The sequence below is a fragment of the Schistocerca americana genome, chromosome 3 (genome assembly GCF_021461395.2).
Source record: "Schistocerca americana isolate TAMUIC-IGC-003095 chromosome 3, iqSchAmer2.1, whole genome shotgun sequence".
Taxonomy (NCBI): Eukaryota; Metazoa; Arthropoda; class Insecta; order Orthoptera; family Acrididae; genus Schistocerca; species Schistocerca americana.
The window spans coordinates 321,878,373-321,896,207 of record NC_060121.1 but is presented as its reverse complement, the minus strand read 5'-3'; the positions used below and the strand labels follow the sequence as shown (position 1 = coordinate 321,896,207).

Sequence of the window (17,835 nt, the reverse complement as noted above, 5' to 3'; positions counted from 1 at the left end):
TTCCATGGCTGGGGTACATGACAGGAAGCTCTTCCTCGAACAAAGCCGTCGGTCAGCAGGCTGGTGTCCATATAAAGGATGACGCATGTCCCTTTCTTGCTTGGTTTTTTCGGCTACGGTAGCGATGTCACGTCGTACGTTGGGCGGTGCGATCCCCATGATTAAGTACATCTTGTGCACTGGGGCTGGCCTCAAGCATCCGGTAACAATCCGTGCCATTTCATTCACCGCGACATCAACTTTTCTCGTGTGTGTTGATGCAGACCATACTGAAGCGGCGTATTCCGCGGCTGACACACTGAGCGCAAGGGCTGAAGTTCTCAGGACTTTTGGGTTTGATCCCCAGGATCCGCTGGTTTGTTTCCTGATGATGTTGTTTCTAGTTGAGACTTTTTCCCTTGTGGCATTACAATGATTTTTATAGGTCAGTGTGCAATCCAACGTGACACCAAGATATTTGGCCGTTTTACAATTCTCGAGACGTTCACCTCTCCATATTACATTTAATTCACGATTTGCCTCCCTGTTCTTTAAATGGAATGCGCAGACCTGCGTCGTGGAAGGGTTCGGCCTTAGGTGGTTTGCCTCATAATACTGGGAGAGAGCTTCCAAGGTACTGGTTAATTTCTCCTCTACATCCATAAAATTGTTACCTTGGGCTGCAACTGCAGTGTCATCGGCACACATAAATTTGCCCGTGATGTTTGGCACTGGTTGGTCATTTGTATATATATTATACAGAGCTTGGGCGAGGACGCTTCCCTGAGGTAGGCCATTCCTCTGATTTCTCCACCTGCTCTTCTTGCCCTGGAGACAGACAAAAAATCTCCTATTATGGAGGAAAGGTCTGATACTCTGGAAGGAAGATTACTGTGTAACGTGTTATCGACGATGAGGGCATTAGAGATGGCGCGAATTAACACATCAAGATGATCCCTTCAGTATGAGAGTTGTTGACATTGCTAAATAGGCACATGCGTGTTCCACGGAAATGTCTATGTCTTAGAGTAGTTGCAATGCTCAGCTACTGACGCACTACTGTATGTCCGAATGCCTACGTTGCAGGGGCCAGTTCGCGTCGGTGTGGCGGTGCCGGTCTCGTGAGACTGGCCAGGTGTTCGCCGCCAAGTTCTCCAGCCGCACGCGCTACGGCGACGACTGCAGTGCCGAGATCCGCCACGAGATCGCTCTGCTGTCGCTGTGCGCTCCGTCGCCCCGCATCGTGCGCCTGCACGACGTCTTCGAGACAGACAACGAGATCATCATTGTGCTCGAATAGTGAGTACACCGCGCCCTTCACGAAACTTCAATCAACTGTACAACATAAGCTACTCAGTTAGAGATTTATATCATTAGTAAACAAAGTACAGGGTGAGGCAGTGAAACGGCACGATTTTGTAAAACCACCAAAGATTTATTTACAAGTAAAATCATAATAGTTGAACATGGATCTCAAGTACAAGAGTGGAAATTAAAGATTTAACTTAAAAACAATCATTTTTTAAATATGGTGTCAGTGAGGTGTTGTCCTTGGTTTTGCACACATTGTCTAAGCCTGAGATGAAATTGTCCCATGATGTTTCGTAGCATCTGTACTGGAATGTTGTTAATTTCCTGTCGAATTCGCTCCTTCAGGTCTTCTTTTGTTCTTGGTGGATTTTCCTGGAAGACTTTGCACTTGAGGTAGCCCCAAAGAAAAAAGTCTGGTGCCGTCAGATCTGGTGAACGGGCAGGCCAGGGGAAATCGCCATTCCTGCTGATTAGACGTCGTGGAAATGCAAGTCTGAGCAATTCCATTGAGACATTAGCAGTATGGCTTGTTGCACCATCTTGCTGGAAGAGTGTTTCAGCATCTGGATCATGTCGATCAATTCCAGGCAGACCAAAAATGGTCAACATGTCAGCATAACGTCCAGAGTTTACTGTCACTGTGTTGCCATCTTCATCTTCAAAAAAATACGGCCCCACGATTCCACGAGATGACATTGCGCACCAGACTGTTACTTTTTCAGAATGGAGAGGTTTCTCATGAAGTTCGTGCGGGTTATCTGAGGACCAATATCTGAAGTTTTTCTTATTTACGTACCCACTAAGATGAAAGTGGGCTTCATCACTCATCCATAAGTTATGCACTCTTTCTTCATTTCGTTCAATAACGTTAAGCATTGACTGGCAAAAGCGTATACGGTTATTGTAGTCATTAGGTTTAAGGGCTTGCACTACCTGAATTTTGTATGGATGATAGTGAAGGTCACTCTTCAAAATCCGTCTTACTGATCGATTGCTGAGACCAAGTTCTGCGCTGTGCCGTCTCGCGGATTTTCGCGGACTTCGTCCCAACGCTTCGTGCACACGATTAATGTTCTCGGGTGTCCGGATTGTTTTTGTGCTGCCGCCTCTTTTCTTTGTTGTGCTAGCAGTAGCTTCAAAGGTTTTAACCCAAAGGAGAATGGCTTTCCTTGATGGCACGGGAGCCCGTGGCGGCAGGTTGAATTCACGACGAAAGGCGCGTTGAGCACCAACCACACTATCCGCGTTTTTGTAATATGCCTTTACGGCAGATGCACGTTGCGCACTCGACCAACGCTCCATGGCTACTGAAACTTCCACCACTCTAGACGCCCAAGGTCACTTCCCCCACTCTCGCAACCCCCCTCCGCGCCCGACAACCACTATCGAAATCGTGCCGTTTCACTGCCTCACCCTGTATAATGTTGAAAGTACAATAATGAGTAGTTTAATCTCTATATATAAGTGGTAGTGTCCTGGCTAACTGACTGACTGATTCACCATCGCCCAGCCCAAACTGCTAAGGTTAGGAACTTGAAATTTGGAGAAGATGTGTATCTAATATTGTAGGTGTCATTTAAGAAGGGCTTTTTGGAAATTCCAACCTTAATGGGGTGCAACAGGGGAAGAAGAGATTTTTTGGAAAAAGTCGCTATTAAGGCAATTTTGAAGCTAGACGTGCGAAAATTGGGTTTGGTTTCTCGGTCAGAAATAAAGAAACACATATTTCAGCATTTTTGGAAATTTAATTCTATACGGGTGAAATAGTGGGCGAAAGCTTTTTTTGAAAATATATCATCATTAAAGAACTACTAAAGTATTTTTAAAGCTACAACTATGATCACTGACATTTGACATTTCTGTTACAAATAAAAAAATGCGTGTGACTGTGTTTTTGGAACCTGAACCTCTAAGAGGGTGAAATAGGATTCAAATGGCTCTGAGCACTATGGGACTTAATATCTGAGGTCATCAGTCCCCAAGAACTTAGAACTACTTAAACCTAACTAACCTAAAGACATCACACACATTCATGCCCGAGGCAGGATTCGAACCTGCGACCGTTGCGGTCGCGCGGTTCCAGACTGAAGCGCCTAGATCCGCTCGGCCACACCGGCAGGCCTGGTGAAATAGGGCTTGAGATTTTATATGAAAATATTTATGAAAGCATTTTTAAAGCTAAATCTAATAAAATTTAAATTTGGCTTCTCAGTCAGAAATAAGAAAAATACGTATTTACCGTTTTTGGAAATTCAACCACTAAGGGGGTGAAATAGGGTCATACTGGTCGTTGGTTGTGTTCCAAAAATGAACAGCATAAACACAGAAGTGATGACACTTTCTGCAGGACCTGACCATCATTTTGCAGGACAATGCTCAAGCACGTACAGTGCAAGCTGTTACTGATTTGTTTGACTGATGGGGCTGCTAAGTGCTATACCACCTACTGCTCTCCCCTGACTTAAGCCCTCGTGAGTTCAACTCGATTTCTAAACTGAAGGAAACACTTCACGGCATTCGTTTCAGAACTGCTACAAATTCGTCGAGCAATAGACCACCCCGCTCGAACTGTCAACACAACTGGCACTGCTAAGAGTATCCATCGACCTCCACATCGCTGGCAACGGGTTATACACAATGCTGGTCACTACTTTGAAAGTCAGTAAAACTTTAAATCACGTATCTATTTTGTACGAGCTGTAAATAAATAGTTGCCACTATTAAAGTTCCAACCCTCGTACAGACTCGGGCGTAGACAGACTGCAGCTCCTCAGTATCCTACCAGTGACGCGTAATCAGCTGTTTCCTTTAACCAGAACTGAGCCAGTACGGGCGTCCCACTTCATGTCTCACTCACTGTTAATTTAAAATATTTATGGCAAAGATGACTCTAGCCATATTAAAGGCTACCAGGCTACTATGTTTCGTGGAGTGGACAACATTGCATTTCTCTACATCATGATCTCGTTGCCAGTCTTTGTACCAAGGTAATATTTTTGTCAAGATCTCACGGATGTTACGCAACTTATAACTGCTAGGTGTGGCTTTGGTGGCTGGACGAAGCACAATGTAGAAGCGGGAGAAGTCAGGGTTCGAATCCCAGGCAAACAGATTTAACCTGTTGGGAATATTAAACGGTATCAGTGTCCAGCTAGTGCACAAAAGCTGCAGTCGTGTTCCCTGTAACCTTGATATGAAGCGGACATTAAGCCGCAGTTAAAAACTAAAAATACGTCTCGCTCATACGTGGAACGAGATTTGGCCAAACGTGGCCTCTGTGTGGCCGGGCAGCTGGCGACCTTGCGCAGAAGCCTGGACCTCTGCTAATGGAAGCTTGCGCTGGCCGTATCACAGGCCATGCCGTCTCTCAGGATTAATAACTTTGTAATCAAATTACACGTCCCGTGGCTCCGTATTTGGCGGCAGGGGCCTTTTAATCTCTCGCAGTGGCGGCCTGCCGCGTTCGTGTAGCCACTTCACAGACTAATACTCAGCCTACATCCTTCATAATCTGTAATTGTGTTCGTGAGAGGGAGATTCTGACCAGTTGTCAAGGCTAAGGGAGGGCCTTACATTTTTTCGTCGAGTTGTCAGCCTTTCAGTCAGTGTGATGAACTCGCCCATTATATCTTGTGATAATCTTTTCATCTTTGTGCATGTGTATTACATGACCGGCTTTACATGCTCAGAGCACTGCAGTTTTTGCCTCTTTGCTCTCCTTCGGAGGTTAACTGGTCCAAGATGCCGTAGCATGTGTCCCGCCAATTTGCTCCTACATCTGTTCAACTTTTTCGCACACTTATCTTGTCTTTTTCCGTGTGATACTAATTTTTTTTTATATTGTATCTTACCTATTCACTTAGCTTTCAATGCCATTCGATAACACTTCAGTTCAATTCCGCCATTAAAGAAGCCAGGTCTGTATCATACTTCCCGCAGTGCCGTCCGTGAGTACCAGAAGAAAAATCTAATAACATCTGCAAATTCTTTCTACTGTGTAGAAATCCGCAGATTGCTGCCATGTGGTATAGGAAGCCAAGAACGTCGAAAGACGCGTGATCAGTAAGTAAGACAGTAAGGATATGCCAGACGCTAGATGTCACCGTGCTTGTCGTCGAGTTCTATACAGAGACGTCAAACCACAGTGCCGTGATCCTTTGCAACGGCAGCCATTTTGCTGCTTTACAAAGCTGCAGCAGAAACTGCTTAGAATAAATTTGTGATGCAGAAAACTTCGAAATGGGGCTCTGGACTGCACTGACTTATAGTAGCACTCGTCAAAAGGGATCCTGATTGGTAACTTCCTTTCCTGAAACTATAAAGTCAAGAACAAAACATGCAGTGTTGGCGTATTTGCTTTTGTCTCTGGTTCTTCGGCCGACGTTTAACGCTTTTCTTGACGTTTGACCAGCACGAGTGGCTAGTGTTGTCATAGATTGCTGGTGGCAGTGGGGGGTGAATCTTTGACAATGCTAACCACTCGTGCTGGTGAAATACCAGGAAAATCGTTAAACAAACGTAGACCGAAGAACCCAAGACAGAAGCTAACAGGAAATACGCCAACAAATGAGTAATGAACTAAAAATTTGTACCACGTGAAAAATACTTTGTTTGCCTGCCCCCTCCTTCGTGGAAAGTCAATCAAATTTTTGGATTTTATACAACAAAAATAACTCACAGTCGATATTAAATTTACAATTTAATTTTTTCTTCCCCAAATATACGTAGGGTGAAATCTAATGGCCTGTCAACACTTTTGGGAGGCGTAAATGTAATCTCACAAGACTGTTAATTACACTACCACTCCAGAAGAATGTTGGAATCTATAGTATGCTGTTATGCCTAGTATCAGTCTCACATTATAAAGGAAAATTTGGGGAATCTTCGCTGTTAGTGCTGTGGTTGTGTATTATTAATTGCTTACCATTGGCGTATAGCGCAGTGCCTAATGGACTATAACGTCAAAGGTATGCGGTTAAATCTAGTCATTTCTGAGATTTTCGCCTACTGCTGCTGTCGTCACTGACAGTGTGTATTATACGTGAAATATATTAAGTTGCACAGTGGTTCAGAGCCCGCAAAAAACTGCGGGCTGGGCCCGTATGACTGGTAGTGTTAGTCAGTTCAAAGGACAGTGAAAGGCGCTCTGGTTTCCAAATCAGTTTTGGGCTGGGGACTGGTTTACCTTATTATGCTCAGTGTCACTTTGTAGCCACATAGCTGAAATATTATCCTTATCGTTCCAAAAACTGTCACTGGTCATCTACCAGTAATTACGCATTTATGAGATCAGTTTAATTGTTTACCTTCACACACCTAATGATGTAAGTGTGGGGAGTATATTAATTCCCACTGGCAGAGGCTGAACACTCTCAGGCAAGGAAGCACTAGCAGAGAAGGAAGTGAGACATGGTAGTAGCCTATACCCTATGTTTCTCGACCTGTAGACTGAAAAGGCAGTAAGAGAAACCAAGGAGAAAAACTGGAAGGAAATAAAATTATAGGGAGAAGAATCAGAAACTTTATGGTTTACCACCACACTGCATTTCTCACAGAGACGGTAAAGAACTTCGAAGAGCGGTTTAACGTAATGGGTAATGTCTTCAAAAGAGGTTGTAAGATTAATACACTCCTGGAAATGGAAAAAAGAACACATTGACACCGGTGTGTCAGACCCACCATACTTGCTCCGGACACTGCGAGAGGGCTGTACAAGCAATGATCACACGCACGGCACAGCGGACACACCAGGAACCGCGGTGTTGGCCGTCGAATGGCGCTAGCTGCGCAGCATTTGTGCACCGCCGTCGTCAGTGTCAGCCAGTTTGTCGAGGCATACGGAGCTCCATCGCAGTCTTTAACACTGGTAGCATGCCGCGACAGCGTGGACGTGAACCGTATGTCCAGTTGACGGACTTTGAGCGAGGGCGTATAGTGGGCATGCGGGAGGCCGGGTGGACGTACCGCCGAATTGCTCAACACGTGGGGCGTGAGGTCTCCACAGTACATCGATGTTGTCGCCAGTGGTCGGCGGAAGGTGCACGTGCCCGTCGACCTGGGACCGGACCGCAGCGACGCACGGATGCACGCCAAGACCGTAGGATCCTACTCAGTGCCGTAGGGGACCGCACCGCCACTTCCCAGCAAATTAGGGACACTGTTGCTCCTGGGGTATCGGCGAGGACCATTCGCAACCGTCTCCATGAAGCTGGGCTACGGTCCCGCACACCGTTAGGCCGTCTTCCGCTCACGCCCCAACATCGTGCAGCCCGCCTCCAGTGGTGTCGCGACAGGCGTGAATGGAGGGACGAATGGAGACGTGTCGTCTTCAGCGATGAGAGTCGCTTCTGCCTTGGTGCCAATGATGGTCGTATGCGTGTTTGGCGCCGTGCAGGTGAGCGCCACAATCAGGACTGCATACGACCGAGGCACACAGGGCCAACACCCGGCATCATGGTGATCGTCGAGGGGACACTGAATAGTGCACGGTACATCCAAACCGTCATCGAACCCATCGTTCTTCCATTCCTAGACCGGCAAGGGAACTTGCTGTTCCAACAGGACAATGCACGTCCGCATGTATCCCGTGCCACCCAACGTGCTCTAGAAGGTGTAAGTCAACTACCCTGGCCAGCAAGATCTCCGGATCTGTCCCCCATTGAGCATGTTTGGGACTGGATGAAGCGTCGTCTCACGCGGTCTGCACGTCCAGCACGAACGCTGGTCCAACTGAGGCGCCAGGTGGAAATGGCATGGCAAGCCGTTCCACAGGACTACATCCAGCATCTCTACGATCGTCTCCATGGGAGAATAGCAGCCTGCATTGCTGCGAAAGGTGGATATACACTGTACTAGTGCCGACATTGTGCATGCTCTGTTGCCCGTGTCTATGTGCCTGTGGTTCTGTCAGTGTGATCATGTGATGTATCTGACCCCAGGAATGTGTCAATAAAGTTTCCCCTTCCTGGGACAATGAGTTCACGGTGTTCTTATTTCAATTTCCAGGAGTGTATAAACAAAGTAAAAAAAGGATAACAGAATGTAGCCGAATTAAGTCACACAATGCTAAGGGAATTAGATTAGGAAATGCGTCACTGAAAGTAATAGTTGAATTTTGTAAGCTGGGCTACAAAATTATTCACGATGGCCAAATTAGAGAGGATATAGCAGCAAAGTGTTTCTGAAAAGGAGAAATATGTTAAAAGCGAAGTCTTTTCTGTAATTATTTGTCCAGATATGGCCTTTTACGCAAACAAAACATGGGTGAGAAATAGTTCCGACAAAAAAAAAGAAGTTACGGGAAGATAGTGCTACTGAAGAATGCTGAAGAGTAGATGGGTGGATCGGATAGCAGAGTGGTGCTCAGTCGAATTCTACATCTACATCTACATACATTCTCCGCAATCCACCATACGGTGCGTGGCGGAGGCTACCTCGTACCACAGTTAGCATCTTCTCTCCCTGTTCCACTCCCAAACAGAACGAGGGAAAAATGACTGCCTATATGCCTCTGTACGAGCCCTAATCTCTCTTATCTTATCTTTGTCGTCTTTCCGCGAAATGTAAGTTGGCGGCAGTAAAACTGTACTGCAGTCAGCCTCAAATGCTGGTTCTCTAAATTTCCTCAGTAGCGATTCACGAAAAGAACGCCTCCTTTCCTCTAGAGACTCCCACCCGAGTTCCTGAAGCATTTCCGTAACACTCGCGTGCTGATCAAACCTGCCAGTAACAAATCTAGCAGACCGCCTCTGAATTGCTTCTATGTCCTCCCTCAATCCGACCTGATAGGGATCCCAAACTCTCGAGCAGTACTCAATAATAGGTCGTATTAGTGTTTTATAAGCGGTCTCTTTTACGGATGAACCACATCTTCCCAAAATTCTACCAATGAACCGAAGACGACTATCCGCCATCCCCACAAATGCCATTACATGCTTGTCCCACTTCATATCGCTTTGCAATGTTACGCCTAAATACTTAATCGACGTGACTGTGTCAAGCGCTACACTACTAATGGAGTATTCAAACATTACAAGATTCCTTTTCCTATTCATCTGCATTAATTTACATTTATCTATATTTAGAGTTAGCTGCCATTCTTGACACCAAACACAAATCCTGTCCATGTCATCTTGTATCACTCGACGACGACACCTTCCCGTACAACACAGCATCATCAGCAAACAGCCGCACATTGCTATTCACCCTATCCAATTCGAGAGAAAAGAAATTAATGCCACAGCGGAACTAAATGATGAGGTCGGTGGACAGGACACATACTGAGGTATCAAGGAACAGTCAGTTTTGTAACTGAGGGAAGCGTGGGAAGTAAAAAGTGAAGAAGAAGACCAAGGCTTCAACACAGTGAGAAGGCTCAAGTGGATGCAGGTTATGCAGAAATGATGAGTCCTTCACGGGATAGACTAGCGTGCAGAGACGGTCAAGTTAGTAGGGCAATGTTAACTTATTAGTGATTTTATAAATGTTCAAATGTGTGTGAAATCTCATGGGACTTAACTTCGAAGGTCATCAGTCCCTAAGCTTACACACTACTTAACCTCAATTATCCTAAGGACAAACACACACACCCATGCCCGAGGGGGGACTCGAACCTCCGCTGGGACCAGCCGCACAGTCCATGACTGCAGCGCCTGAGACCGCTCGGCTAATCCCGCGCGGCAGTGATTTTATAAGGAGAGAGGACTAATTTCTGATAATGCATTGTTTCTTCGTGTGTTTGCAGCGCTCCGGGCGGCGACCTGCAGACTATTATCGATGACAACCTGGTGCCTTTCGAATCGGACGTCGTCAAGTTCGTCCGCCAGCTTCTAGAGGGCCTGGTGTATTTGCACGAACGCCGAATCGCCCACCTCGACATCAAGGTAAGGTGTCTTCAGTCTGTTGCGCGCTCCGGCTTTGTCTTCATTGAGTGTGATCTCCTCTGAGGTTTTGTACCGTGCCCGTCTTCAAACGGTGTGCGGTATCAGGCAGAAGTTACAGTGCAGCGCCACTTAGCGACCAGGGATAGTTCAGAAGCAACAAACCAGCTCTGTCACACGTGTGTAGTGGCTCTGGAGGCACAACGCATAAGAAAGCGATGCTGTACATTACTGCAAAGATCAAAATTGTTTGTTCAGTTAGCAGAGAGAGAGGGTGGATATAAAGACAGATTTCAATGTCGGCGACAGGAACCAGTACCTTTTTCAGAACAATCGTTAATTGTTTTCTTGCACTCATCTGTTTATCACGCAACCGTGCACCCAGCGTTGGATTCCTCAGCATAGAAGACACTGCCAATGGCAGCGCCACACCTTCAAAAAACCAAGTTCATTAATATTCAACATCAACAATATTAATTATATTCTAGATTCTAAGAAGGTAATGCTCCAACCAGAGGGAGCTTCACGTACAACGCAAAAGTATGTCTGCAGTTCACAAGGAACGCGCACTGGGAAACGACAGCTGGCGCATGACGGCTCGACCCGTCTTCCCAATGTTGAGCACAGACCAAGGGTCAGTTCGACTAACTTAGGCTTCCCTTTATTTACAGCGGGTGCTCAAAATGACGTCTCGCTGCGGCTTGAGCAACCTGGCAGCTTCAGAAAATAATGTCAGACACTCAACCGAAACTCTTGAAATCTCAAATCGAATACAGTCTTTTAACTCTGTTTGACTTGTGGCCCCACAAATGTTGGAAGTGGTAAGTGGCTGGCGATTGTGGGGCGAGGTGGGGGGGGGGGGGGGCGTTTAAAAAGGAATCAGAGCGCATGAGCATAATAGAAACATAAGGAAATATTACTTCCTGTCAAATACAACAAAAACACATGAACTCAATATCTAAAACAAAATGTCGACTCGACAAAATATTTGACTCTTAAAATAAATGTTGCTAAGAACAGGAAATCACGAGGTAAATCAGCGAGTCTACAACTAATTTACTACACAAGCTGGAATGAACAATAGCGAAATAAGATTGGTGGGTGCAAGTTCAAGATACAATTCACAAATAACATACAAATGAGAACTGACGTGATACAGCTGAACCTAATACAGGTTGGTTCTTGCAGACAAGATAACAGCAACCAGCTACTTTTTATAATGCTATTTATTTACGTAAATAGAGCTGTTTATATAAGTAAATAGCATTATAAAAAGTGATTGGTTGCTGTTATCTTCTCTGCAAGAATCAACTTGTATTCTGCATATAGCCATGGGCTCAGAATGTCAGTTTCCGACAAAAAAACCTAAAACTAATATTAATTCTGTCAATTAACCAAACGCAACAAGAAATAGAGAACTTAGACAACATAGAGACAGGTCTATTGCACGCAGAACTTCAGACAAGATACACAAGTCCATCAAAAACAAACACTGGGCCAGCAGATTAGATATAAGATCATCCATTAAAACACGATAATAATGTAAGCGCACACACCAAGGATCTAATCAAAATACACTGAGGTGACAAAAGTCGTGGGATAGCGATAGCCACTTACACAAATGAGGGCAGTCTCGCGTACAGCAGCTATAAAAGGGCAGTGCATTTGTGGAGCTGTAATTTGTACTCAGGCGATCACGTGAAAAGATTTACAACATGATCATGGCCGCACGACGGGAACTGGCAGACTTTGGACGCGGAACGGTAGTAGGAACTACACGCATGACACATTCCAGTTTGTAAATCGTTAGGGAATTCACTATTCCAAGATTCACTGAGTCAAGAGTGCGCCGAGAATACCAAATCTGAGGCATTACCTCTCAACTCGGGCAACGTAGTGGCCGCCGGTCTTCACTTAACGACTGAGAGCAACGGCGTTTGCGTAGAGTGTCAGTGCTAACAGACAAGCAACACTGTGTGAAATAACCTCAGAAATCAATGTGGGACGTACGACGAACGTATCCGTTAGGACAGTACGATGAAATTAGGGGCTAATGGAATATGGCAGCAACCAACTGACGCAAGGGCCTTTTCTAACTGCAGGACATCGTCTGCAGTGCCTCTCCTGGGCTCGTGACCGTACCGGTTGGACCCTAGACGAATAGAAAACCGTGGCCTGGTCAGATAAGTCCCGATTTCGGTTGGTAAGAGCTGATGGGGGAGCTCAAGCATGGCGCGGACACCACGAAGCCATGGATCCAGATTGTGCAAGCTGGCGGTGATTCCATAATGGTGTGGGTTATGTTTACACGGAGTGGACTGGATACTCTGGTCAAACCGAACCGATCGTTGACTTGGAGACTATTTGCAGCCATTCATGGACTTCATGTTCCCAAACGACGATTGCATTTTTATGGATGACAATGCGCCATGTCACTGTGCCAAAATTGTTCGCGATTTGTTTGAAGAACATTCTGGACAATTCGAGCGAATGATTTGGCCACAGACATCGCCCAATATGTCTCTCTCTAGCATGAAATAGAAGGTGTTGATAAATTACAATGTTCGATTTCGTGAGAGTGATTGCACCCGACGAGCACGATGTAATCCTGGGCAGAAAGAAGGTCAGCATCGGTCGTAATGTCATCTCTCTTTTTTATTCCACTGCACATCTAGATTTTAACTGACAGTGCAGTTCTTATCGGCGCGTTATAAAAAGTCATATAGACTGATTGTAATTACAGCGATACACATTCCAGTCTAACTCACCCATGTACAAGTTGGACTAATGCTTGTACATGCCTGAGTTACGCTGGAATGTGTGTCGCTATAGTTAAGTTCAGTCTACATGACTACGTATAACGCACTGAGGAAAGCTCTGCTTTGAACTGAAATATACATCTCCAATGCAGTAAAACAGAGGGATGACATTACAACCGATACAAACCTGCTTCCTGCGGCGATCTATACGTTAGTTATACAAAAGTAACCTTAAGCAAGTAAATAACTTACAGAAATGTTTCATGCAGCACCCAATGCAGTATATCTTCAAGTTTCATTCCCACCTAACACTACTAGTTCCAGGCGTTCCACTAGGTGGCATGCGCTGAGTTATTCCAAGAATCATCATGGAGTCGTGTAATGGTGCAGGTCGTGCACAGTGGTGTTTATGGTTTCATGAGTCCAAATCCGCTGCTACAGTTCAGAGGGAATTCAGGACTAAATATCGCAAGCCATCACATCAGAGACAACCTGCAATAATTGGTACATTTTTTTCACTGAAATTGGTTATGTATCACATAGGACGCCGGGTCAGGGTCGGCCAACAGTATCAATGCAGGAAGTGAACAAGTTTGCCAGACTTTCGTTCGTAGTCCAGACAACTCAGCGAGACGTGGCGGCTTGCGATATTAGTCTTGAATTGTCTCTGAACTGTAGTAGTAGTTTTCGATTAAGAGTCATTAAAAACAACACTGCACAAACTCTGCACGTTTATAGGACTCTATAATGACTGTCAGAACGAACTCGTTCGCACATGCCACCTGGCAGGAACGTCGGGTACTAACGCTGTTAGGTGGGAATAAAACTTGAAGGTATACTGCATTCAACGCTGTATCACACATTTCTTTATGTTATTTACCCTTTTCACAATAAATTGTTACTTTTATATAGCTAATCCGTAAACATATTTATAAATGTCTTCACGAACATATCGCCACATCACTGGAAAAGCGTACTACACAAAATTGATATTTGAAGGCAAGCCAACATTCCATATACGACTCTGTTCTTGCATTGTTCAACAAAAATAAAAACCCTCCTTGTAAACAGAAATTACACGACAAGAAAGGAAAACAAACATATACACATTGTTAACCGACACGCTATCTGCCACAGTGTCTGAACAATTGGCCGAATCGTGCAGTGGACGGTGATATTGGTTCAAGCCAGCGAGGAGCCAGTGCTTTCGTCGTGAGTGAAACATCAAGTCTTCACTAGATCTTGATACGTGTAGATTCATCCCTCAAGACAACGTCAGTTCACCGGACGATAAAAAAAAGTAGTCATCCCATAAGAAGTGCACACAAGTCGGTTTGTAATGCTGTACATGATGTAGAACTGGTACCATGTGGTCATGGTAGCGAAGTGGTGTATGTGTGCCAATCAGTGGTTGTATGGATCAGCGCAGCAACATGAATGCACATGGCGACGTGACAGAATGGAGCTGTCGCCTTTTTCTGTGCTCATTACCACACCGTTAATGAAGTTGTTAGATTTGTTGGTGTATCAGTGTGGAGTGTCCTACGTGTCTCCATGGAATGGTGTATACACATAGGCAAGTAGCACCGAGTTTGAATAGTGGTCGTGAAAGCATCGTAACGAACAGTGACAAATGTCACGCCTTGACAATGGCAGTCGGTTTCAAACCCGACAGGAGCTGCTGCTGTCCGTGAATGCCAGTCCATTTCAACCAGCTTCCGAGTGAACATTGCGAAGTGAAGGGAACAGCGTACAAGACTGGTCCCCACCTCGTCTGTACGGTAGTTCCTCGCTGTAGTCGCCAGACGTTCATTGTATACCAGAATGGCACCATACCCAGTCTGGAAATATGTATATGAAGTGATGAAGCAATGAAAAACAGTGCTTCATTTGCTTTAAAAGAAAGATTTCCTGCAATTTCTACGAAGTTGTAAAAGAGGAAGGAACATATAGTTGTCTCGTGGTCTTCAGTCCGAATACCGGTTTGAGGTTGCTGTCCACGCTATTGTATCCTGTGCGACCTCTTCATCTCCGAATAACAACTGCAACCTACATCCTTCTGAATCTGCTTACTTCGTCTCCCTCTACGATTTTTATTGCCTACACTTCCCTCCAATATTAATCTACTGGTCCCTTGATGTCTCAGAACGTATCCTATCAACCGATCCCTTATTTTGTTCATGATTTGTCACGAATTTCAGGTCTCACCACTTCTAATCAGTACCTCCTCATTGGTTAGGTGATCGACACACCTAATCTTCAGCATTCTTCTGCAACACCACATTTCGAAACCTTCTATTCTATTTTTGTCTAAACTGCTTATCGTCCATGTTTCACTTCCATGCATGGCTACACTTCAGACAAATCCCTTCAGGAAAGACTTCCTAACACATAAATAAATATAAATTCGATATTAACAAATTTCTCCTCTTCAGAAGTGGCTTTCTTGCCATAGCCAGTCTACATTTTATATCCTCTCTACTCCGTCCATAATCAGTTATTTTGCTGCCCGAATAGCGAAACTCATGTCCCACTTAAAGTGTCTCGTTTCCTAATCTAATTCCCTTATGGTAACAGTAATAAACTAAAAACTTAACAATTCATTCATTGCATACTATAATAATAAAAACTAGTAGATCTGCTGCATGTGTCTACATAATACTGTAACCTTCCCGTATAAATAAAAAATTTAAAATAAAGATATGTAACCTTCCGAACAGAAAATAAAAAATAAAAATAATTAAATATGCATAATTAAATTCTGACGTATGAAAGCTGATAAATCTTAGCTCATGAAAAACTGATAAAGTTTGACGCAAGCAGCGCTACGCCATGGCCCTGTGAAGTAAATCTGAATCTGTCCGTTAGAAATAAACTTAAAAATTCTTACCTCGTGATGGTGTCGCCGGATAACGCTGTCTATATATCAGCTCGCAAATGGTACAACTTAGTGCAATGCTGGCCTATCTACTAATACTGGATAACACTTGTCTCAGATCTGAATTACTAGAAAAACTGACTTTACTTAGTGACACAGCTGCACAGCTGGTCGCCTGATTACTAAAGAGCACATGACTATAATCTGACAAAAATTCTGGAATATTTTAATTTAGATAAATGATTGGATCGGGACTGGCATTGACTTAGGGGCAAATTATATTTTTATAACTGACTGGTAAAAACAATTGTATTTTAAAATTTTCTTACCTTATTGATAAAGATCTACATTCCATTACACGGGAAAATTGAATATATTACAAATCTGGGTCAACTGGTGCTGACGAATCACAAAAGAAAAGATTGAAAGAAATTCATATTAACATCTCAGACAAGTGACTTAACTATGCGCATGCGAATAAAAAAATAATAAAATTTACCTTACAATAGATGGTTGACTTAATTACACTGTTGATTTTTCATTATGTTAACAATTATTCATTTGTTCATCATCATCTGATTCTATGGGATCATTTAGCTCTGCGGCTGATCGCAATTGTTATTCAGTTGCATGTAATAAATATTTACAATTTGTTCTGCACTCTGACTTTAACAACTACTAACTATAATCTGCGTTGTACCAGCAACAGACTACAACTACACTGTAGTAGCGAGCGACTGCAACTGCTAGAGAGACTGCTCTGACCTGCGACTATATTGCAGCTCTCTTTCGACACGGGCAAAGATATTTTTTGTCTCAGGCAGCGCCTGTGAATTGTCGTTCTAGCAAGTGAGCAATACATCGAGATTACATTTGCTCCAGCAGGGTGGTGAGCCCCTTACAATATGCCCTTACCTAGTTGTAGTCCTTGAGAACGATTAATAGAAAAAGCAAAGTTATTCAACTTTAGTTTTCAACCCTTTCAATGACTGTTCGTAATGCACAAACCAGAATTTCAAAAAATTAGAACCAATGGGAGAATACTGGTAATTTTTTGTAGTATTCAACCAGGACTAATTTTTCTTTATTTGCCTATTTAATTTAATATTTTGATTATGTATACCTTGAAACTAAAAAACTCTGTTAGAACAGCCCTCGCAATGTCCAAAGGTACCGACCGCCGTGTCTTCCCAAGCCGATAGGTGTCACTGGATGAGGTTGTGGAGGGGCTTGTGGTCAACACGCCGTTCTCCCGGCCGTTGTCAGTTTTCGTGAACGAAATCGCTACTTCTCAATCAAGTAGCTCCTCAATTGGCCTCACAAGAACTGAGTGCATCCCGCTTGTCAACAGCGCTCGGCAGGCCCGAACGGTCACCCATCCAAGCGGTAGCCAAGTCCGGCAGTGCTTAACTTCGATGGTCTGACGGGAACCTGCGTTATCACTGCGGCAAGACCGTTGGCTATCTTGAAACTGCGTCAAAATTTTTCAGTCTTTGCTCGATTTGACCTTTACTACAGAAAATAATGGGACTGTAAAACCGAAGATAGGTTATTTTGGGAATAGGGTTTTTGAGCGGTTTCAACAGTCGAGTTAAAACGGCGTAAAAAACGGTGTAACAGAAAACCGGTTGTTTCAGCGATAACTGCCACCCCTACTTGACGTCAGTATCCAGCATCCAACACCACTGTCTTCTCTGGTTACTGCTGTTGAGGAAGAATAGGCTGCCAATTCCTCGACTGACATTCAGACACCTCTTGAAAGTGTCCACAGGACAGTTCAAACTGTCGTAAATGTGAAGGATGGACATACTCGATTTTATTGCGCACTAACTGATGCCCGGATTCAGAATGAGATTTTCACTCTGCAGAGGAGTGTGCGCTGATATCAAACTTCCTGGCAGATTAAACTGTGTGCCGGACCGAGACTCGAGCTCAGGACCTTTCCCTTTCGCGGGCAAGTGCTCTACCATCTGAGCTATCCAAGCACGACTCACGCCCCCTCCTCACAGATTTACTTCTGCCAGTACCT

The 17,835-nt window shown here is 44.4% G+C and overlaps 1 protein-coding gene across 1 annotated transcript in view; it reads left to right on the top strand.

The window, feature by feature from the left end:
* LOC124606054 (serine/threonine-protein kinase WNK4-like) overlaps positions 1-17,835 on the top strand; it is a 455,574-nt gene that overhangs the window by 259,090 nt on the left and 178,649 nt on the right. Inside the window, exons 4-5 of the mRNA XM_047138014.1 lie at positions 1,066-1,278; positions 10,034-10,172. Coding sequence (XP_046993970.1) covers positions 1,066-1,278; positions 10,034-10,172 — 352 coding nt within the window. The remainder of the gene's footprint in view (positions 1-1,065; positions 1,279-10,033; positions 10,173-17,835) is intronic.